The 24,801-nt window shown below is 38.5% G+C and overlaps 1 protein-coding gene across 8 annotated transcripts in view; it reads left to right on the top strand.

The window, feature by feature from the left end:
• The first annotated feature begins 1 nt into the window (after position 1).
• The window catches only part of BBS12 (Bardet-Biedl syndrome 12), a 71,512-nt gene continuing 46,712 nt past the window's right edge, over positions 2-24,801 (top strand). Inside the window, exons 1-4 of one of the 8 annotated variants that reach the window (XM_086704276.1) lie at positions 36-320; positions 7,207-7,370; positions 8,265-8,330; positions 10,615-16,797. In XM_086704276.1, the coding sequence (XP_086560402.1) occupies positions 10,625-12,766 (2,142 nt within the window). In that variant the 5' untranslated portion in view covers positions 36-320; positions 7,207-7,370; positions 8,265-8,330; positions 10,615-10,624 and the 3' untranslated portion in view covers positions 12,767-16,797. Of the gene's footprint in view, positions 321-7,202; positions 7,371-8,264; positions 8,331-10,614; positions 16,798-24,723; positions 24,793-24,801 lie in introns of those variants that run through there. The other 7 variants (XM_086704275.1, XR_015250247.1, XM_086704274.1 and 4 more) reach the window with 7 other exon arrangements.

The raw sequence follows: 24,801 nt of genomic DNA, 5'->3' as shown, positions 1-24,801 counted from the left end.
AGGCCTACTGATTGACTGTAGTTCCACCCAATAGTCAGAAAAGAAGGCCCTTGAGGCCAGCCCCCTCTCCCTACTCTCTACCAATAGAGTAACGCTCTGCCTTTCCCAGCCAACCCTTAAGCAGAACTTTTCCTCTGGTTTCTTAGCGACCAGCCCCGCCCAGCCGGCCCTCTCACCCCGCTTCGCGCATGCGCAAAACGCCGGCGGGGAAGGGGGCGTCTTCGTCCCGGCGCTCTGGCGTCCAAGGGCCGGCCAGGACCGCGTCTGGCGGTGGGAAGCTAGGAACTGGAGCCTCGGGTGAAGATGGAGAAAAGAGCGAGGTTAGTAACGAGGTGCTTCCACTGACTGCTAAGTCTTCAGTGCAGCCTTATTTGCTTTTTTGACCTCTTCGTGCCCGGGGTTATGACTGAGAATCTAGGGCTTGGCGGGCCGGGTAAATTTGGTCCAGTTTTGGTTTACCATCCGACTGGGATTACCAGAGGTGGAGGGGACTGCCTTTTCCATGCGCCCCTCGATATTTCTCAACTTCCACAGTGCCCGGGGATTGGCCTTTAACATTTCCCTCTGGTTCGGAGAGATTCTGGTGCGGTAGGGGTATGACTGGAAAGAAGTGGGGATGGCGACTGGAAGGAAGCCGGATAAGGTGTTGTGATGTATCAAGCCTCACTGCATAGGAAAGGGTTTTTACCTGTGTTGTAGTATTTATTCGCCGAGCAGGACTTTGGCCCCACCCATATTACTGTCAGACAGACACCGCCCCCCATCCCCCACCTCATCCCCAGCCATTCCAATGGTTTGAATCCCAAGATTTGACCGGCTTTCCAGCCATATCCAGCATAGATCCATACTCATGAGTCAGTCAGACACAAGTAGTCTGATAATCCAATAGACTCAGGATTTAGAAGCCCATAACTGCTGTAAATCAAAGCAAATTTTTGCCCAGAGAGCCAGACTTGCTGGTTTGCCCAATCATGAATCTGGTTAGGGACCAGCTTAAGGGTGGGAAAGAATGAGGTGGACCTCTGACTTCCTGGTAGGAATGAAGTGATGATAGCCCTTTAAAATTTCTAACCCTAATAGCTTACACATCAGGATTCTTTTTATGCCTTCTGCAGTACCTTCTGCAGAGTAAGTACTTTATTTAACAAAAATCATACAGGCTTCTCCAGCAGTGAGTGGATTCAGAAGGAACATTAACTTTTGCCTAGATTTTTTTCCCTTTATCCCACTTACTCCTTGAAGTTAGGGCAAGAAAAATGTGCAAAGTACATTCTTGAAGCAGTCTCCCAAATCACTGTTCATACTGTAGTAAATAGAAACATGGCACATTTTCTAAAACCATCATCCTGTCTGGTTCATATTATATCCTAGTCAGACATCCAAGCTTTGTAACCATAGATAAACAGCTCATTAGGATTCTGGAAAATAGGTAAGGTTATTCTAATATGAGAAGTTTTTTTTTTTTTTTCTGTATTAAGTTGTCCCTGTGGAAATTAAAATGATGCAAGTTCAAGATATTTTGTGAACTAAGTAAAAATATTCATTCACTTATAATACAGCTGTCTCTTGAACAACATGGATTTGAACTGTGTGGGCCCACTTACACATAGATATTTTTTTGGAGATTTGCCACGATTTGAAAAGACTCCCGGTTGAACCTCATAGCCTAGAGATGTTGAAAATTTTAAGAAAAAGGTATTATTATAAAAACACAGTATATAATACATATGACATAAAATATGTGTTAATCAACTGCTTATGTTATTGGTAAGGCTTCCAAACAACAGTAGGCTATTGGTAGTTAAGTTTCAGGTGAGTTAAGAGTTATATTTGGATTTCCGGTTGTGCACTGATTGGTTGGGGCCCCTAACTCTCAGTGTTTAAGGGTTAACTGTGTATTGATTTTTCAGGCCATTGGTCTCACTGGGAAAATTCCTTTTGATCACTTTCAAGGACATTTACTGCATCTTTTCTACTAATATTTTCAGGATTTCTGAGACCCAGAAATAAATAGTGACCAAACATATAGAACCAGGTTCTAACCTAGATAAAGTTTGATCTCATGGCAATTAAAAGGCTGAAGTAATATATTAACCTGCTTTTATATCACTTTATGATTTAGGTTCTTATATTTGGGAAATTAACTTCTAGTGAAAATGATTTTTTAATTATAGGCTCAGATTACAATTTCTAGGTCTTGGGTAGGAAGTACTTAGTCTTGAAAAATAGCTGTTATTAATGTAATTGTATTATACAACAATAATGGTAATAATAATTAATCTAAGAAAATATTAAATCCATTGGCACTCTTAAGTAAATCTATAATTATTTAATACTTTCCACATGTACTGTGCCAACTATTGGGTGAGTTTGAAAGGAACTGAATGTAGAGTATAAAGAAGAATAAAAGCAACCCACAGATTAGTCGGGGAGAAAGGCACAGACACAAATACAGAATTTGAAATTCAGGGTGCTAAGTGCTTCAGTAGGTGTGTGTAGAAAGTGCTTGAGCACAGGAAAGAGGCACTGTTCCTTCCTGGTGCATTGGAGAAGGTTATATTCAAAATGTGGCATTTGCCTTGGGTCATGAAAGATACACAGCATTTGCCAAAGTGAAGAAAGGGTAGGATATTCAAATCTGAATATAGCATGTGTAAAAATGAAAATAAATGTGTCTTCTCGTGTGGCAAGATCATAGGGTTTATATGGAAGGGTGGAAAATGAGTCATAAATTACATTGAGGTCCAATTATGGGACACCTATGTCAAGCTAGGGAGTAAAGATTTTGTTTTATAAGATAAACAGATGTTTTTAGGCAATGGAGTGCTTTGATTAGGTTTGTGCTTTTCAAAGATAATTCTGACAACCATGTGAAGGAGGTACCGTTTTGGAATTATGGGATCTCAACTAAGACAGTGCCATATAGGAATCACATCAACTCTAAAGGTGATTGAAACTTAAATTTGTGGTGGGGGAATACTGACAGCACCATCTGTTTAATCTTTTCAGTTTTGTACTTAAAAGTTAAGATTTAGCAAATATGGTGAAAGCCATTTCTTCATTTGCTCACCAGATACTTCTTGAGTGCAGTATGTCAGACAATATTTTTGTTATGTGGGATACCTCAGTGACTAAAATTATCCTCCTGGGAATTAGATTTCAACAGAGGGAGATAGCTGAGAAATAATAATAGATATGTAAACTGTGTACTATTTTATAAGGTGATAAATGTTATGGAAAAAAAGGAAGTAGAGCAGTTAATAGGAATCCAAGTAGTTAAAGTTCATCCAAACAGTTAAAGGGAATTCTACACTTAGAAAGGAAGAGCTTGTGGTGTTAAATAGGGTGCCCAAGCGTGGGCCTCATTTAAAAGGGGAAATTTGAGTAAATACTTAGAGGTGGCAAGGCAATAGATTTCCCAGGGAAGAGCATCCCAGAAAGTGGGAGCAACTAGAACAGAAATTATAAGTTAAGGAGCATGCCTTGCATGTTCCAGGAACAGAAAGGAGGCCACAGCCAAGTGCTCAAGGGATAGTGTAATAGGAAACAAAGAGGGGTAAGAAGAAGGGGTGCAGATTATTAGGGCTTTAAAGACCTTAATTTTCATTCCTGGTGAAATGGGAAGACATTGCAGGATTTTGAGCAGAGAAGTGAAAGGATCTGAGTTAATTGTTTAAAAGGAGTCCTGTGTGAGACAAAGGAGCAAAGGCCTTTATGTTCGAAGTTGAAGGTTTTTTAAGTAATGGAATCATATGATTAGACTGCTATATTAGGAATAGATGAGATATGCAAACTATTGATTTTGATGATGACAAAAGCTAATCATACCTGTCATAAAATAATAGTATTTTTAAAAATTCAACTCCTAAAAAGCATTGCATGTCTTAGTATTCTAAAACAAATTCCGTATACAGGACTAGACATGATAAGAGGAAAAGAAAGCTGCTTCTGATGTCAAAACCCAGTGAAGTAGTATGAATGCTTCTATTACAGCTTTAAAATGTTCAAGAAACATTAAGCTGACAAGTAAAGTTATTAAGGATCTCAATAATAAAACAGCTGTTTGTGGAAAACACTGGTGCTGATGTATCTCAGAACAAGAATCAGAGTGTGTCAATTCAATGCCAAGAATAGTTACCAGAGATGTTTTTATCTTTGGAATTATGTATTTCACCATCCGCTTCACTGTCTTTGCCTTTTTATACTCCACTTTTTAGAAGATGAAGGATTTTTATTTTATGCTAATTAACTAATCTCTCTAAAATAATTACTTAGGAGCTTTTCTAACCTTAGGAATGATAAGACTGGCTTTTTTTTTTTTTTATTGCTGCTGAAACAGAATAGTCTTCAAATGCTGAAACAGCATTTCTCTTGAATATTTATTTATTTGTTTATTCATATTTTATTGAGTAGAATTGACACACAGTGTTACATTAGTTTCAGGTGTACAACATAGTGATTCCACAGCTCTGTATGTTATGCTATGCTTATCACAAGTGGAGCTACCATCTGTTGCCATACAACACTATTACAATACCATTGACTATATTCTTTATGTTGTACTTTCATCCCTGTGACTTATTCCTTCTATAATTGGGAACCTGTACCTCCCACTCCTCTTCACCCCTTTTTAACCATTCCCTTCCCTCCAGCAACCACCAGTTTGTTCTCTGTATTTATGGATCAGTTTCTGCTTTGTGGTTTTTTTTTTTTTTTATTTTACATATAAGTGAAATAATTGAATATTTTTTAGATCAGTTGAAATAATTGAATATTTTTTAGATCAGTTTTATGTAACTTTTTGTCTGTAGATTAGTTTTAGTAATTTCGTGTCTTCTCTGGGAAAACCTTTTTCACATAAATTAAATACAGACTTTGAAAGCTTGAGTAGGTTTGAAATAGCCCATGGCTTTTTTCCTTTTGTTCTAAATTCTCTGTAACTTTTCCATTCATATAGTAATATCTTGTGATTTAAACATAGTATAGAGGGGGCACCTGAGTGGCTCAGTTGGTTAAGCAGCCTACTTCAGCTCAGGTCATGATCTCAAGGGTCGGGAGTTCAAGCCCCATATCAGGCCCTCTGCTGTCAGTGCAGAGCCTGCTTCGGATCCTCTGCCCCACTCTCTCTCTGCCCCTCCCCTGCTCATGCTTTCTCTCTCACTCTCAAAAATAAATAAATATTAAAAAAAAAAAAAAAAGGCGGATTGTTAAAAAAATTTATAGAGAGGAAACCATAACAGAGACTCTGATGCTTAGAGAAGAAAGGGCATAGCCATATTAAGGGTATGAACAGGTTTAGAAGAAGGCAATAAGGGGCGCCTGGGTGGCTCAGTCAGTTGAGCATCCGACTTTGGCTCAGGTCATGATCTCACGGTTTGTGAGTTCAAGCCCCGCATTGGGCTCTGTGCTGACAGCTCAAAGCCTGGAGCCTGCTTCAGATTCTGTGTCTCCCTCTCTCTCTGCCCCTCCCCTGCTCATGCTTTGTCTCTGTCTCTCTCTCTCTCAAAAATAAATAAACGTTAAAAAAAAATTTAGAAGAAGGCAATAAGGTTTGGAAGTGGGAAATGCAATGGAAGATTCTACAGAAGAGAGGTGAATTGCTATCATGTTGGGTAGAGGGGCAGCCAGAAGGTAGTATTGTATGGTAGTTAATAACATGGGACTTTGGTTTTAGACAAATCTGGGTTTTAGTTCATAACCTATTACTTACTAGCTGTGAGATTTTGTCAGTTACTTAACAATTTTTCATTTTCATAGGCTTTTTGCACCTCATTATATTGTGAGAACTATATTACATAGTGCATGTAAAGTACCTCATACTTAATAAGCTCTCAAAACATGTTAGAAATTAGAAAACAAGCAAAAAGCCAGTCATTTTAAGCTTGTCTTTTCAACAAATTATTCTAGAGCAACTGGATATCCAGGAAGGAACAAAATGACCCCTACCTCACACCATTTACAAAAAATCAGTTTAAGATGAATTGCAAACATAAATGTAAAAGCTAAAACAAAAAGCAGAGTTGGAGTTTCACACTCCCTTGCTTCAAAACTTGCCACAAAGCTATAATAATCAAAAAAGTGTGGTCCTGGCATAAGGATGGACATATAGACCAATGAGATAGGATTGAAAGTCCACAAATAAACCCAAAAGTCTGTTGCCAATTGATTTTTGACAAAGATGCCAAAACCACTCAATGGTGAAAGAATAGTCTTTCAATAAATGGTGCTGGGACAATTTGACATCCAGTGCAAAAGAATGAAGTTGGTCCCCTACTTCACCCCATATAGAAAAATCAGATGTATCAATTAACATAATATAAGACATAAAACTATAAAATTCTTTGAGGAAAACACTGGGTCAGATCTTTGTGACTTTGGATTTGGCAGTAGATTCTTAAATATGACACCAAGAGCATGAGCAACAAAGAAAAAAATAGACAAATTAGGCTTCATTAAAATGGAAAACTTTTATGCATCAAAGTACCTTATCAAAAAAGTAGAAAATACAACATACAGAGAGAAAATGTCTGTAAGTTGTATTCTGATAAGGTTCTAATTTCCAGAATATATAAAGAACTCTTACAATTCAACAACAAAAGAGAGCCCAATTTTAAAACGGGCAAAAGAGGGGCGCCTGGGTGGCGCAGTCGGTTAAGCGTCTGACTTCAGTCAGGTCACGATCTCGCGGTCCGTGAGTTCGAGCCCCGCATCAGGCTCTGGGCTGATGGCTCAGAGCCTGGAGCCTGTTTCCGATTCTGTGTCTCCCTCTCTCTCTTCCCCTCCCCCGTTCATGCTCTGTCTCTCTCTGTCCCAAAAATAAATAAACGTTGAAAAAAAAAAATTTTTTTAAACGGGCAAAAGATTTGAATAAATATTTCTCCGAAGAAAAAATGTAAATGGCCAACTGGTAAATGAAAAGATGCTCAACATCATTAGAGAAATGCAAGTCAATATCACAATGAAATATCGCTTCATATCCACTAAGATGTCTATTTAAAAACAATAACAAAACAAAAAAAAAAAGGAAGATTTGTATTGGTAAGCATACTGGGTTGAATGGTGTTCCTTCAAAATTTATGTCTACCCAGAATCTCAGAATGTGATTTTATTTAGAAATGGGGTCTTTATAGAACTTGTTAGTTAAGATGAGGTCATAGTAGATTAGGGTGGACCCTAAATACAATGACTTGTGTCTTTTTAAGAAAGCCATGTGAAAGAGAAGCAGATATTCAAGTTTTGTTACCAAAAGCCACGGACCTCCAGGAGGCAACTCGAAGCTGGAAGAGATTTCTCGAGAGCCTTCAGAAGGATCATGGCCCTGCAGACACCTTGATTTCTTCTGGACTCCAGAACCATGAGAGAATAAAAATGTATTGTTTTAAGCCACCCTGTTTTTGGTAATTTAGTGTAGGTGCCCTAGGAAATCAATACAGCAGGGATGTGGAGAAATTTCTTGCTGGTGAGAAAGTAAAATGGTTTAGCTGCTATAGAAGACAGTTTGGTGGTTCCTCAGAAGGTTAAACATAAAATTACCATGTGACCACTCCTAGGTGTATACCCAAAGTAATTGAAAACAGATATTCAAACACTTGTACACAAATGTTGATAACAGCACAAATTCACAATAGTCAAAAGGTAGAAACAATTCAAATATTTATCAGCAGATAAATAAACAAGATGATATATACATGCAATAGAATATTACTCAGCCCTAAAGGGAATGAAGTACTGATACATAATACAGTGTGGATAAACCTCAAAAACATTATGCTCAGTGAAAGAGTATTGTGTGATTCTATTTACATGAAATATCCAGAATAGGTAAATCCATAGAGACATAAAGCAGATTGGTTGCTAGAGGCTGGAGGAGAGAACAGGAAGAGAATGTTTAATGGCTTTAAGGGTTTTCTTTTGGGGTGAGGGAAATGTTTTAGAACTAGATAAAGGTAGTGATTGTACAACACTGTGAGTGTACTAAGTGCCACTGAATTGTACATTTTAAAATGGTTTATGTTATGTGTTCACCTCATTTAAAAAAAAAAAAAGAAAAAAAGATTAAAACCATAACATTTTTAGAAGAAGTATAGAAGAATATCTTTTGTAGTCAAGGGTAGGCAAAACTTTTAAAAATAGAACCCAGTAAATGATAATCTTTTATAAAAAGATAAGTGAACTAGGGAAGTAGATTTTCAGGCAATACTAAGGGCCACTTGAGGTTTGAAATGACACCAGTATGGTTGTGTGTGTTTTTCTGTTTATTTCAGCTGTACCAGGGTAAGCATGGAGTAGACAAGAGAGTTGGATTTCATCAGGCTTTGTGACTTTGCAAGGTGAGTAGGATGAACCTAAAGAGGGATAAGGATTTTGAGGGTATATGTGCAAGGGAGTGATTGTAATTGACAAATAGGAATTTAGAATTTAAACTGAGTAAGTCGAGAATTGATAATATGGGGGTGAGGGGTAAAGGACAGCAAAAACATGCTAAGATCAGATAATTGTAAGATATCATGGGTCTCAGGATTAGAGTATTAGAGTCCTAGAATATATTTTTATGCTGTCTAGGGATATGTCTGAGTGTATCAAGAGTTTTATTTTTATTTTACAGAATTGAAATTTTCACAAAAGAGCATTTGTACCTGATTTCAGACAACTCATTGAACATTTTCCTAGGCTGTGCTCACTTTTCTCTAGTCCTTGAAAGCTTATAGGAAGCTAGTCTTGAGGAATAGTTGTGTTATGGCTTCCTCCTGATCTTAAGGTATCTCAAATGGTAGTGTTCCTCAGCTTCAAGGATGAATCTAGGTATTCTAGAAACAAATTTATCTGGGGCACCTGGGTGGCCCAGTCAGTTAAGCGTCCGACTTCAGCTCAAGTCATGATCTCATGGCTTGTGAATTCAAGCTCCATGTAGGGCTCTTGCTGACAGCTCAGAGCCTGGAGCCTGCTTCGAATTCTGTGTCTCCCCTCCCCTGCTTGCACTCTGTCTCTCTCTCTCTCTCTCTCTCAAAAATAAACATGAATAAACAAAATTTAAGTCATCCTAATTGCCAAGGCGCCTGGGTGGCTCAACTGGTTAAGTGTCTGACTTTGGCTCAGATCATGATCTCGCAGTTTTGGCTTCGAGCCCTGCCTCAGGCTCTGTGCTGACAGCTCAGAGCGTGGAGCCTGCTTCAGATTCTGTGTCTCCCTCTCTTCCTGCCCTACCCTGCTTGCGCTCTGTCTCTCTCTTTCAAAAATGAATAAGCGTTAAAAAAAAGAATAATTAAATAAATAAATCACCCTAATTGCCATACATCATTTTAAAAAGCTTCTGAAGAAAAGAGAAAAGAAAGAAACAAATTTATCAGATGAAAAGGAAAACTCTGAATTGTTTTCTTTTAGATATTTTGGATTTAAAGGATTGAGATAAAAAATATCACTCAAAGAATTACAAAGTCTTAGAATTAGAAGAGAAGTTTATATTATTTACAATTTCAGTTCTAGTGCTTTAACTGACAGCTCATATTTCATAAGACAGGTCATTTTATTATAGACAGCTTTTCAATTGGGGGTATTTGTTAAAAGATTCTTTTTACTGGGAGAAAGTTGTTCTCTTGTAAGTTCTTACTAGTCTTAGATGTAGATTTTGAAATATTATGTGGAAAAAGCCTAATAGCTCTTGAACTTCTCTTTAAGTAGTATTTTTCCCCATTACATTCTAACCAATAACCAAGTCCATCTTCTCACCTGCATCCCTCTTCCACATTCCTTATCTAGATAACTGTAGATGATTCTTAGCTGGCCTCTCTGCCTCCAGTCAGGCGCCCATCCAGTTCATTCTCTGTGCTGTTATCAGAGTGGTGCTATTTCCAAAACACTAGTAGTAGTAGCGGTGGTACTCAGAAGGGATTATGTGCCAGGCACTGTTGTAAGCACTGTACTCGTTTACTCCTTATAATAACCCTAAGAAGTAGATTGTGCTATTTTCCTCAGTTTCCAGATGCAAAAGCAGGATAGAGTAGTTAAATCATTTGATGAAGTCTACACAGCTGGTAAGCATTAGAGCCAAGTTCAAGCCCAGACTTCTAGATTGAGAGCGCAGGCTTGCAAACTCTACATCAAACTGTTTATTAATCTTCCTTACTTAAAACACTTCAGTGATTGATTCCCATTATTGGGTCAGGTTTGACATGGCACATGATGCCCTTCATGCTCCAACCTGTTTCTCTTCTAGAGCTTCATCTCCCATTTCTCACTACTTTCTTTATATTCCTGTGAAACTAAACTTGTATCACCCAAATACACTGTTTTTTTCACATACATGTGCATTTACTACCACCTCCTTCAATTTGCTCTTTTGGATTGTTCTTCAAGACTCATTTCAGCCATTGCTTCTTCTGGAAACACTACCAGGATTATTACCTGCATGATTGAATGAAGTGTTTCTTACCCACATGCCCATACCTTTATCGCAATATCATTATAATATAGTAACATTGCACTGACCATATTTAATGGAAAATATATATATCAGAAACTCCTCAAAGGCAGGGACTATATCGGATTTTTCTTTTATGAGCAATTATAACCATGAAGTACACTGAATAAAGTTCCAAGTTTTTATTTTATTTGCAGATGATGATTCATGGTGATGGCTTGCAGGGTCATAAATAAAAGAAGGCATGTGGGACTTCAGCAACTTTCATCATTTTCAGGAACAGGAAGAACCTTCCTAGGCCCAGTAAAATCATCTAAATTTATTGTTGATGAAGAGCGTCATGAAAGTATATTAATCAGTTCAGTAGTAAGACTTCTTGAAAGTTTGGATTTAACCAGTGCAGTGGGACAACTTCTCAATGAAGCAGTTCAAACACAAAATAACACCTATAAAACTGGAACCAGTACCCTTTTGTTTCTTGTCGGTGCATGGAGCAGTGCCGCTGAAGAATGTCTTCATTTGGGTGTCCCCATTTCATTAATAGTGTCTGTAATGTCAGAAGGCTTGAACTCTTGCATTGAAGAGGTAGTTTCCCTTCAAGTACCTATCCACAATATATTTGACCATATAGACAGCACAAAGACATTTTCTGGACTTGAAACATGTGGTGTCAGTTTGTGTCCTTTTCTACAGATCCCTTCAGATACTGGTTTACAGAAGGCGCATGATCTCAAGGATGTTGCCTCTCCATCATTGACCATTTACAACCTTTCTGGGATACCTGTTAGATCACCTAAACTCTTTAGACCTCAGGCTGAAGATGAAGCAAATAAAAACACATTACAGAATCCTCAAACTCTGAAAAAGAGTCTGCTCGCCGACAGCCGCTGTAGAAAGTCAATACTAATCCACAGTAGGCATTTTAATAGGACAGATAGTAATCGGTGGATAAACAAACCAGAGGGATTTCTAGAACAACATGGTGCAGCTACTCCCCGTACTTACAGATGTAATGATTTGGTAGAGTTGGAGATGGGTTTGAGTCATGGAGATCACAACAGCATGAAATTAGTAGATGCAGCAGTTCGACTACAATTTCAGAATGCAAGTACGCAACAAGGCAACTGTACAATACCATTTATGTTCGACATTTCAAGAATCTTCACTTGCTGTTTACCCGGTGTACCTGAAACTTTTTCTTGTGTCTGCCCAGGATATATCACTGTTGTATCAATATCTAATACTACTCTGATCAAGGAATTGCAGAATCAGCCTGTCCAGATTATTCTCATTGAGGGTGACCTCACAGAGAATTATCGCCACCTGGGATTTAATAAGGCTGCAAATATTAACACGCTATTAGAAAGCATGAAGGTTCAACAAGACAGCTCAGAAGAACAATGGACAGATTATGTATTACAGGTATTAATCAAGTTCAATGTGAACCTTGTCCTGGTACAAGGAAATGTGTCTGAAGACTTAATTGAAAAGTGCATGCACAGTAAGCGGTTGGTAATTGGCTCAGTGAACAGCAGTGTGATGCAGGCTTTCGCGGAAGCTTCAGGAGCAGTACAGGTGGCCTACATTACACAAGTGAATGAAAACTGTGTGGGCAGTGGGGTCTGTGTGACCTTCTGGAGAAGTATTCCCTCAGATGTCATAGATAGGATCAACATACTGACAATCATGATAAAAACAGAAGGAATTAATTTGGTTACAGTAGTGCTCACTAGCCCACTCCCTGCACAGATGCAAGCCAGAGAAGACAGGTTCTGGACTTGTGCCTATCGTCTGTATTATGCTCTAAGAGAGCAAAAGGTCTTTCTTGGAGGTGGCGCAGTTGAATTTTTGTGTCTTAGCCATCTTCAAATTCTTGCAGAGCAATCACTGGGTAAAAGAAACCACGTCTGTTCAGGATGGCTTCATAATACTTCCTCTTGGCTGGCCTCATCTCTGGCACTATACAGATCAACTGTGCTGAAATGCCTGGCAAATGGATGGCACAAATACCTTTCAGCTCTCATGTATAACACTGCCAATTGCTCATCAGAATTGGGAGCCAGCACAGTCATTCAACAACATCTACAAAGTGCCACAGACTCTGGCTCTCCTTCATCTTACATCTTGAATGAATACAGTAAACTAAATAGTGGAATTTTTAATTCAGGCATTTCAAATAAACTGGAACAGATTCCAAGCGTTTATGACATTGTTACACCAAAGACTGAGGCGTGGCGCCGAGCTTTGGATTTAGTGCTTTTGGTACTTCAGACAGACAGTGAAATTATTACTGGACTTGGACACACACAGATAAATTCACAGGAAACAGAGGGCTTTTTATTTTTGTAGTGTTATTGGCTAAGTCTTTGGAAAATAATCTTTTATAATGTATCTTGCTAATAATAAATTTCCTAGTAGCCAAGTCATAGTGCCTAAAATGCCAGCTATTACCAAGAAGAAAATTACTGATGTCTGTCAACAACTGCAGGGTCTGAGATTTCACCAGACTTACAGGCTAACAGGTGAGCCTGTTACTATTTCATGGGATGCTACAGGATACATGAGACACCTGGGCCAGAGACAAAGCACTTTTATTATTCACAAGCAAAAGTGGTAGCCAGGGCTTCCTGTTGGTTTGTATCAGTGATGGAAGCCAGCACACACACAGTGATGGAACCCACACACAGTGGGTTGTGTTATAGAAAAGGAACACTGAATATGGGACTTCCACTGCTTTTATAGTCAACAGAAACGATCCTGTTCTTTGTCCAGGGGGAGTTGTTACCTCATGCTTCAAGGTTGTTCAGTGTAAATACAAGCCAGAGACATGGACTGGGTAAAGATAGGTCAGGTCCTTGTATTCATGGCATACCCAGAAATATGCAGTGTCACTCAGAGCCCATAATGGATGGCCTCTTCCAAATACTCACTCCTTAACCTGACGTGCTCTTGGCCAAACTTGAATTTTCATGTAAGAATGCCACTCTCTTGGCTAGTCCAATTAATCTGACAGGTTGTTTAGTCAATACCAAATCTCTTTAATTAGTTTCATATAGCAGTTAATTAAGGCTACTGTCAGACTCTGAGCAGCAGGATGAAACTGGTCTGTAGTATTGATCTCAGTGATGCCCCCTAGGGTCTTGAATTTAGTCAATTTTAAATTCCAAGGGACGGGTGTCTTTTTATTAGCATGAATGTACTGTAAGACCAATGTGTCATACATTATGACCCATGCCAGGAAGCTTTGACTGAGTTGTTAATCTTCAATGTCACTGACAAAATTACAGGAGGTAATACATGGCCAAAACACATCCCCAGTCCCTAATGGAGAGACCTACTGTGGCCCATTTTCCCCACATACAAGCACATCCCAACAGGGCGAGGTCACTGTACTTAAAGATTTGTTGTGAAACCTAATTTGAATAACCATTATGTGATTTGATTAAGTCACATAGGTAGTGTCACTCAGTGGTTGCAGCCTTATTGCTATACATGGTGAAATCCAAGGCTACTCAAACATTAATAGAAGTATAAAATCAGATTGAAACTAGGTTGTCCTGGTTCCTGTGTTTGTACATTTTCACATCTAGAAGCTGCCATTGATAGCATTATGAACTGCCTCCAATACTGAATAAGAGTCTTATTAAGGAGACAACTTTTGTTTGTTTGGCTCTCAGAGGAATTAAGTGCTATTACTCTGTCTAAATAATCTTGAGAAACTACTTGGCAAACAAAGTTCTGAATTTTGTTTAGGTTTATCAGCCACTTTTACCAGTAGAAGAAGATAATAGCCACAGTCAGAGCTACTGATCATGGACACAGGCTTCTAACTTAACCACCAGAACCATCATCTATCTAGTGAACATTTGGGACATCAGAACATTGAGGCACTCACACTAAATCCCAACCTGCCAAAGCATTAGGGTAGGTTAGGGCGTGGTAGTAGATGGCAGGAAGTTTGTCTCATTTCTCTACATGCAGTAATACCCTGAATGGGAAAATGTCCTCTGGCACTTTATGACCATTTGTAATATAAGCATGTTATATATTTTCATACAAATTTATTCTAATCTTAGTTTGGGCTTTAGTCACTTTTTCCCCCTATGGGAACATGGACAAAGAAGTTTAACACTGGCACATTAGGGTCTTTAACAGTTGCCAAGAGATTGTTATCTCCCTGCATCCAAGGAGGCTCTTTTTTTCTTTCTTGGCCCTTGTCTTCAGTGTTGATGTCAACTTCTTTCCTGGGCACTTCCCAGTATCTGGGGAACACCCAAACTGGGGATCTTTCTCTTTGCCCTCCATATAGCACTGTACCTCCTCAGTGTCCTACAGCCCTTGGTACCTTTGACCACCCTATGCCTAATACCAATTTCCCCTAGAATGGGAACTTGGGCACCTGTATCTAACAGAGCCACTTTCTTCCCCCAAGTTTCCCCACCACACTTGGCTTTTTCCTTAAAGCAGCTAAGGTCAGGGTGAAGGAGTTACCAAGAAGTGCAGAGGGAGAGAATGGTTCTGTGCCAGTAAGCAATGCTTTGCATTTAATTTTGGTTTTGATCAGCTGCCCAACTTGTGCTCAACAAACCTACAATTTTGATCTGCTCAAAGTTTTAGTTACTCATTGCTGGCAGCATTTGTTTCCGCTTTGAGGACCCCTTGACTTAGCAGCCACAGCCAAATTTCTTCTTGGCTAGAGCCGTGGGGGATGCTGCCTTGTTATATTAATATTGTTTCTTTTCCCACCCTGAGGCGAGGGAACAACAACCAATACATGATTTGACTGGTTTGTTTTAATCTTACTTCACACTGCTTATCCTCCAAACATAATTTAAGAGTGAGGGGAACAGTATGACAGTGGGAACTTATATTCCCCTTCCCCTTTCCAACTACTTAGGTGAAAACATTTACTGTTGGATATCAGGAAGACTTATCTCTCTCAACCCAGCCCATTGGGTCCCTCATCTTTTCCAGGAAACTATGGCTTTCTCAGCCAAAACTGTCAAGAACTGACAGGGTCTGAGATTTTGCCCTGTTTACAAGCTAACAACTAAAATTCCATGGGATACTGGCAGGAGACATGAGACTTCTGGGTAGGAAACAAATGGTTGTATAGTAGGCACAGCTTCATGTTGATCCTCTGTCTTTCCAAGTCCCACAGGGGTACCATAAAAGCCCATGATGAATGCCTGCATATACAATGTGTTGTGCTATAGAAGAGGAACACCTAACTTAGGCAATTCACAACTTTTACAGTAAGCAGAAGTAAGCCTGTTCTTTGTCTGGAGTGAGATATTCATCATTGAAGGTGACTCACTGGAAACACATCCCTGAGAAATGACCTGGAAAAAGAGAGCTCAACAAACAAAACAAAAACAAAACCAAGAGAGCTCAAACTCAGCAAGAAAGTGCAGGGATGTTGAGAGCCCATCGCAGAGCTCTATTGCTACTTAGCCATAAATCGAACATTGTAAGAACCAAATTATGTGTGGAGTTGAACATTAGAAGAGCTCTGGGGAAATAATATAGTAATTAAATTATTAATTACCTACCATGTTCCAGGCACTATTCTAAATTCTTTACATATTGTATTAATTTGGTAGGGTTGGCATAACAAAATAGCACACATTAGGAGGCTTAAACAACAGAAATTTATTATGTCCCAAATCGGGGGACTAGAAGTCTGAGATCAAGGTGTGGGCAGAGTTGGTTTCCTCCGAGGCCTCTCTCCTTCACTTGTAGATGGATGTCTTCTCCCTGTGTCTTCATGTCTTCCCTCTGTATCTGTGTCCTAATTTCCTCTTCTTGTAAGGACACTAATGACCTCCCTAATGACCTCGTCTTAATTTAATTACCTCTTTAAAAAGCCTGCCTCCAATACAGTCACATTCTGAAGTACTGGGGACTAGGACTTCAACAAATGAATTGAGGGGGACACAATTCAGCCCATAACACATACTACCTCAATCTTTGAAACATTTTCTCCATTGTATAGAGGAAATGAGCTTAATAATGTTAAGAAACTTGCCCAAAATCTTACAGCTAGTAGGTAGTAGAGCAGGAATTTACACTAAGATTTTATCTGCTCCAAAATGTATTTCTAAGTATTAACTGTGATAGGAAGCTTTTTCTGTAAAGTAACAATAACAAAACAAGAAAAAAGAATGTCTAGTTTACAGGGATAATTTAAATATATTAGAAAATATAATTTGGTTATCCTCTACTTAGGTAAAAGAATATAATTTTTGGTTTAATGGTTGTCTTAAATGTGATCACATGAAAACTTTGCACAGAATATCATTCTAGTTATATATACTGTCTTCAAAGTTAAAATAACATTAAGTGTTGAACTGTTTTTTAAAATAAAGTGTGTTATTTTACTTGTGTAGGTATCGATACTTTTACTCTCCTGTATACCATTAACACTTAGTGGGTTTTTTTTTTTTTAATTTTTTTAAGTTTTTTTTTAATTTATTTTTGAGATAGAGAGAGACAAAGCATGAGCAGGAGAGGGGCAGAGAGAGAGGGAGACACAATCCAAAGCAGGCTCCAGGCTCTGAGCTGTCAACACAGAGCCCGATGTGGGGCTCAAGCTCACAGACTGTGAGATTGTGACCTGAGCCGAAGTCGGACACCCAACCAACTGAGCCACCCAGGCGCCCAACACTTAGTTTTTGTTAAAGTATTATGAAAATTATGAGCACCACTAATATTAATGCAGATTCTTAGCTCACTTTATATAATAGATTTGTGAAGTTGGTATTTGTATGTATTAGTATGATTAAATATTTAGTAAAATTTTGTTATAAATACTTTCGTTTGAAAGTAGAAGTCTCATTTTATTTTTTTTTATTTTTTTTATGTTTATTTTTGAGAGAGAGGGAGAGACAGACCATGAGAAGCGGAGGGGCAGAGAGAGAGGGAGACACAGAATCCGAAGCAGGCTCCAGGCTCTGAGCTGTCAGCACATAACCCATTGCGGGGCTGGAACTCACAAACCGTGAGATCATGACCTGAGCCAAAGTCGGACGCTCAGCCGACTGAGCCCCCCCAGGCGCCCCTAGAAGTCTCATTTTAATATAGATTTTGTAAGTTCATTTTGTTTCCAGATTATAAAAAACTTTTTACTGTTGTGTGGTTTATCTGCTATTTTTCCAATTTTTTTAAGGAGTGCTTTTAAGTTGTAATTACTCAAGGAACTGTTCTGTCCTTGCAGACTGAGTCCCATCCCACACATAAACTTGATTCATTTAAATAAGTGAGTTTTCTAAGAAACCCTGTGCATAAGCAGGTAGACATTTTTCAAGAGACCAAAGAAGTGTTGACATCTTTGAGACCAATCTGCTTCTTTAAAATTATAGACTACAAAGAGGTTTGCAGTTATCTTACATCACATTATAGCCAGTCTTCCTAATGATAAATAACTCTTTCTGGACCAGGGGTTCACTAGCTCTTCAAAAAATAATCTTCAAGAAATTCTAGCAAAGGAATCCCTACAAATACCAGAATATGGGCAGGTGTACCTGCCTACCTCAACGCTGAATGGATGCAGGATCAGCAGAACGGAAGTGGGAAGCAGCAAGAATGAAGGGGTTACTGACAAGTCATTGTGAGCTATATTCCCTAAAACTGTTGAAAGGACTCTACCGGAAAGGAAGTATGGATGAACAGATTTGAGAATGGGCATCGCATTCTGGATGAGTGCAAAGCAACAAACCAAAAACAACCCCACTTCTATGTGTTTCTGTGGATGCAAGAGAATTGATTAGTGCTGTAGTGCTCTAAGCTCTGAAGGGTATCAGAACTATTCAGCACATGCTTCTTTCCAGGAGGACTGAGCCACGGTCTAAGAGGGGAAAATGTTGGAAAGAAGTATAGAGCAGTACAAAAACATTTGGAATAAAGGAGAGGGAAAACTTACATTGGGAATGGTAAAGCAGTGTCATTTTGTGTTAGGCTGGGTGGCCAGCAGACTCAAGAGGAAAAGATCTTCCTCTGTGGAAGGTCTGTAGACTTCTAGGAAACACAGAGCTAAAGGTGGAAAATCTTTCCAACTAGACTTCGCTTTGACAAATAGAGAAGGGTTACACAAAAAGGCTATATTTTTGGTCCTTCATTATAACAGGAGAGAGACCATGGGCCATGAAGCTGAGAAATTGACCCTGGTCCATCCCCATCTCCATAAGAAATCTCTCCTATGTTTGGATCCACAAAAGTCCATGTAATTTGGACATGAGGGAAAAAAGACATTTAGCCTCAAATGACCTTAGCTATTTAACCTCAAATGACCTTAGTATAAGAAAAAAGATTTAAATAGATTAAATAATTTTAACAGACCATGAGAACTTACCAGAAAAATACTCTAGCTATAAAGCAGATGAAAATTAATGTTTTTAAACAAGTTAAATCATTTAGATTGGAGCTTTTGAAAAAAACACACATTAGAAATGAAGATGTCAGAACAGATTATAGAATGACAGCTGACACAATTCAGAGAAGAATTGGATGAAACTACACGTAATACAACAGCACATAGAGTCCACAGAAAGCATGGTAAAGGAAGTAACCCAGGAGAGGAATATCTTTCACAAACCCTTCTAAATTTTCATAACAGAAATCTGCATTGTATCTTTTTTTTTTAAAGATGCTGACCTAAATGGCCAAACTTTACAAAGGATGACTTTCCTATGTAAAGCACAGACCAGTATAATATTAGAGTCATTCTCTGGAACTTTTCAAAACCATTAATGAGTCATGTAAGTTTTGGGGTAGTCCTCTGGCTCACTAGTTCATGCCATTGTTCGACAATAAATGGCTTTATTTAGTGAGGGGGAAAGCAGTTCACGGTCTCTCAGAGAGGCGATGCCTTGCAGTCACCAAATGACAGGGTTTCCATGAGCATAGCCTTCCAGGCCCACAAACTTTCCTCAGGATGACAAGAGGAGATCATCGTCAGAGGAATTAACTCTTGTGCTAACCAAATTCAGACAATTGTGGAAACCAAGATGCTGATTTTGCATTTATATTTGTAACATGACTATTAGAAAAAACAGAATACTCATATAAACTGAACCAAGAATTGTTTCCTCCTGTGTCTAAAAGTCTCTGGGAAGCTAGGAACATTGTTTGTTGAGGCTGGAATTGAAACCAAGGGACTCCTCTGATGCAGCACTAGCCAGACACCCTCTCTTCAGGACAATGCTGGACACCCACCATGATCCAAGAAGGTTGCTCACTTCTGTTGTCATACTCTATTCAGGTGTTAGGTTAATTAAGTAAACACTACTTTCTTTTTACTCAATTCCATTTCAGACCAGCTTTCTGGTGGCAGCATCCTATGGCACCTTTGAATGTTAACTTGCTGATTTGGGAGACATCTCTCCAATAGTGACATCTAATAACCACAATCACCCACTTTGTGATATTTGTTAACCCCCCAGAACTTAACCATATCTGTTCTGGAAGCAACAGATCAGTCCCCAAGGACCAGCTAAAGGCTCTCCCTTTCATGATAAAAGAATGCTAAAGGGGAAGTACCTATCAGCTTCCAGGATGCACTTGTAGTGTGGTGAAATAAGAATTAGACTTAAAACTAGAAGATCTTTTTCATAATCTGACTTTGCCCCCTATGTGACCTTGGGCAGGTCACTTAACCTCTTTTAAATCTGTTTATCTGTAAAATGTATTCTTAAAGTGACTTTAAGGTTTAAATTAAATACGTATTATGATAATGTAACTCAACTGCATGCAAATATCTAGGGAAATAAGCATTTGGATCATTGTTATAAAGCAATTTTGTGAGATTTCTGTTTCTTTCCTGGCCTTAAAATTTTAATGATTCTCCTTTGTGCCCCTTCCTCCCTGACTCTCCTTATGGTGATTAGATATAACGCCCAGACCACAAAGGGTCAGCGTGCCTACTTTGGAGATAAGAGCAATAGGAAAGGAGAGTACTAGGCAAGAAGTATTTCACTTCTCAAGGTGACTGGAGGAGAGAAGAACCCAGGCAGTTAAGGATAATAATGATAAAAATTAATAATAGTAGGTTTGGTGTAGTGCTTTACCCTTTTAAATAGTTACTGACCCTGGTAGGCCACTTCTAAGAGAGCAGGACTACTCTCTCCCACATGGGTTTGCTGACCTCAGGAAGCAAAGTCAAGTGCAAGCTAGGATGACTCAGGAGTGAGCAACAGGTGATTGTAGACCACAACACCCTTGGATCAGCCTACCTTGGAGTATGCATGTGTCATCTGTTACAAGTCATGATGTCAAGTTCTTATTGTGATTGCCGCCTACTTTACTTTAGTATTTTGTTTACATAGAGCAATAGTTCTCAGCGTTGGCTTCAAATAAGAATCAACTGGGGACCTTTTATGACTGTTAATGTCCTGACCACATCCATAGATATTTATTTAATTAGTCAGAGGTCAGGGCTCCGGGCATTGGTATTTTTAAGAGCTCCCCAGGTGACTGGAGTATATAGCAAGACTGAGAATCATTGACATAAAATGATGATTTTTTCCTTGCTCAGTGTTCCTCAATCCCTGACTACACTGTAGTATCACCTGGGGAGCCTTTTGACAAATTGAATCAGAAGCTCTGGAATTGGGGCCTAGATACGTGGGTTTTTTATTTTTTTTATTTTTTTTTTATTTTTTTTTTAATGATACGTGGGTTTTTAAACTTTCCCATATGATTATAATGTGCAGCCAGAATTGATCATTGCTACTATAATGTAAATAGACTATGAAGAGATGGTATTTTTAATACAAAGTAATTGCTATCCTTCCTTGGGGCTACTGAATCCACATGTTCAGGGGAAATGCACAGTTTGCAACTTTGCAAAAATATGAAAACTCATGCACTTAGCTTCAGGCTGAGGAAGGAGATAATGTCAGAAAAGAGCAGAGAGATAAGGAAGAATAAAAAAGAACAAATTGCCATGTATTATTTTATATGAAACAACTTGAATTCCTAAAATACCAGCAATCATCTAAAGAAGGATCGTGCCTTGCAGAATATTGATCACAGATCTTATCTACCATTAAAGACCACTTCTTCATGCCAAGCATAGGCATGATGGGAAGCACTTTGTAGGCACTGGCTCACTTGATCTTCATGGCACTTCTGTGAGGCAGGTTCTATTATTATCTTCACTTTACAAATAAACTAAAATGAAGATAATAATAGAAATGATAAATAACAATACAAATAAACTGAGACACAGAGGCTAAGTGTTTTGCCCAAGGTACAAACTATTTAGAGGTATATCCTGGTAGCAGGTCTTGAGAGACCCTAATGGCAGCCAGTGGTCTCTGAAGAAGCAAAACTGCACAGACAGGAAGGTACAATGTGCTGCAAGAGGAATATATTAGAATTTCTCCTGCTTATTTTATTTTTGTAATTTTAACTTTTTTCTTTCTGTTATATAATTTATGTATATTAGTTTGGTAGGACATATATATAGAGAGAAATAAATATGCATATACTGGGGCATCTGATCAAAGTTTGAATATCGCTTCTCCAGAAACTAATGGGTATACAAATAACAAACACAAATATACAAATTCTACATATGGCCAAATATCAGTCTATTTTGATAGAGTAAAGGTAAAATGGGAGCAAATTATTCATTATAGGGTCAAAATCAGAGGTGTCTAGCTGTCTCAGTCATTGGAGCATGGGACTCGAGCACATGGTCCATGGTTGTGAGTTTGAGCCCGGCCTTGGGTAGAGAGAGAGAGAGAGAGAGAGAGAGAGAGAGAGAGAGAGATGATTGATAGATAGATAGATAGATAGATAAATAAGTTCTTCGGTTTTTCTCTTTTAATATTTATTTTTGAGAGAGAGACAGAGAGAGAGAGAGAGACAGAGCATGAGCAGGGGAGGGGCAGAGAGAGAGGGAGACACAGAATCCAAAGCAGGCTTCAGGCTCCGAGCTGTCAGCACAGAACTGGATAGGGGGCTCAAACCCACGAACTGTGAGATCATGACCTGAGCCGAAGTCAGATGCTTAGCCAACTGAACCGCCCTGGTGCCCCAACTAAACACATGTTTTTAATAAATAATTAAAAAATAAGAGGTGAAAATAAATAGATTTTGGTTAGCTCTATCTTCTATATGTAAAACATTGTGATATACCTTCAAACATTTTGAAATACTGTTTTAATGAGCCATTCTAAAAACCCTAGTTTCTTTGTTACTTTTAAATGAGTTTTCACCCTGTGACCTTTCAGCAATATATTTTTATGGAGCTTTTTAGACAGCTTAGACTGTATTGAAACTAGAGAATATTTTTTAAAAACTAAAACTAGAGAGCTTTTAAAGTATTTTAGATTGACTCCTGGGATAACAGAGACCATGTCGTGCAAGCAGCAAGCATGCTGATTTGCCTGGGCTGTTTTGTGGCCTCACTTCCAGGCTCTTAGATCATGTTGTACCAGCAATTACTTCACACCTGAGTGTGTTCTTGACAAATTTTACTGCATGTTCTGGCACCTCTGTTCTTCCTAAGTACTTTTATTTCTCTTCTCATAGCCAGACCCCATTCTTTTTATCTCTAACTATGGATCTCCTTTTCTGCATTCACATTTCCATCCTGGAAGGTTCTTTTGTTTTGTTTTTTAAATACATTTACCTTTTAATTATTTCCATTATTCTTCAAGAACATCTTTAGAGTAAACTCTTAATCTTTTCCCCCACACACAAAAGTAACCATTATTAATATTTGGTGTACAGTTTTCTAAGGCCCCTTATGTGTACATGGATGTATATATATGTTTTTTCCAATCAATAGTGGGCTCAGACTAAATACACTGCCGTATAACCTACTTCTGTCAAGTAAAGTAATATATTAAGAATTCCCCCCACCGCAAGGGGCACCTGGGTGGCTCAGTTGGCTAAGCGCCTGACTTGGGTTCAGGTCATGATCTCACAGTTCATGAGTTCAAGTCCCACGTCGGGCTGTGTGCTGACAGTTCAGAGCCTGGAGCCTGTTTCAGATTCTGTGTCTCCCTCTCCCTCTGCCTCTCCCCTGCTCATGCTCTGTCTCTGTCTCTCCCTCAAAAATAAATAAACATTAAAAAAATTATTAAAAAAAAAAGAATTTCCCCCAATACCATTAAATAGAGTTCAGTAAAAGAACTGCAGCAGCATCATGTTATCCCAGCACAATAACCTACTATAATTTCTTTAACCCATATCCTATCAGTCAATTCAGTTTGGGTATTATGATAAGCAAGGCTATAAAAAATGTATTTGTACTGAATCTTACCTCTTATTCATGATTATATCCTTTGGATCAATTCTTAGAGATAGATATTGGGTCAACAGGTGGACATTTTAGCATTTGTTACATAATTTTGCCAAATTGTTCTTTCAAAAGGCTCTGCAAATTAAAGTGTCATTTCCACAGCCATTATTGACAGTGGATATTATTATTAAAATTTTGTTTGACTAATTTGTGAGACAATGTAATCTCAATCTTAAATAATCTTTAAGAACAGTGATTTTCTTTACATATGTTTAAATGTTTATTTATTTTGAGAGAGAGCATGCGTAAACATGGGAAGGGACAGAGAGAGAGGGAGAGAGAATTCCAAGCAGGCTCTGCACTGTCAGATCCCACAAACCATGAGATCATGACCTGAGCCGAAATCAAGAGTTGGACGCTCAACGAACTGAGCCACCCAGGTGCCTCGTTTTTAAAAATATTTTTAATGTTTGTAAAATGACTGTATTTTCCTTTAATCTTCTTCCTTTGATGTTATGTTTACAAAGCTCTTCCCTACTCCAAAGTTATGTTACAATCACTTGTACAGACTTCTAGTAATGTTATGGTTTTGTTCATCTTTCACATTTAAATATTAATCCATCAGGGACTTATTTTAGTAGAAGATACAAGACTCTAAAAGAACTTTTTCTAGATGGTTATCCAGTTGTCCCAAAATCATTATAGGATATTGTTGCCCACTCAGATATTTCTTAGCAGTGAGTAGGAAATTCCAACAGAAAAAGAGATTTGTTCTCAGTTGCTAAGAAGCATTTTCATGGCCTTCTAATTATGGGTTCATACTGTTCAGTGTTCTATGATAGCACCACATACTATTGGAAGAGGAATACTGTAGAAACTTGTCACAGTAACAGTGATGAGAACGAAGGCAGCATCCCCATGATAAAAGTTTTCCTATGCTATCTTGACAGGTACTCTGCCAAGGAAGTGCTTTAAAACACACTTTTTGCTTTGTAAGAGTCATCAGAGCTTTACCCTGGAAAAAACCTAAAAGACTTCTTCTTTTGACCTGCAGGGGGCAAACTTCTACTCTTATCCTCTTTTGAAGTTTTGACCTACTGGTTTAAAGTCCTCAAAAGGGAAGGTGAGATTA

This window comes from Puma concolor, chromosome B1 (assembly GCF_028749965.1).
Source record: "Puma concolor isolate L17-30 chromosome B1, mPumCon1.1.hap2, whole genome shotgun sequence".
Lineage (NCBI taxonomy): Eukaryota > Metazoa > Chordata > Mammalia > Carnivora > Felidae > Puma > Puma concolor.
The sequence above is the reverse complement of the archived record's forward strand: the minus strand, read 5'-3'. Positions and strand labels throughout refer to the sequence as shown.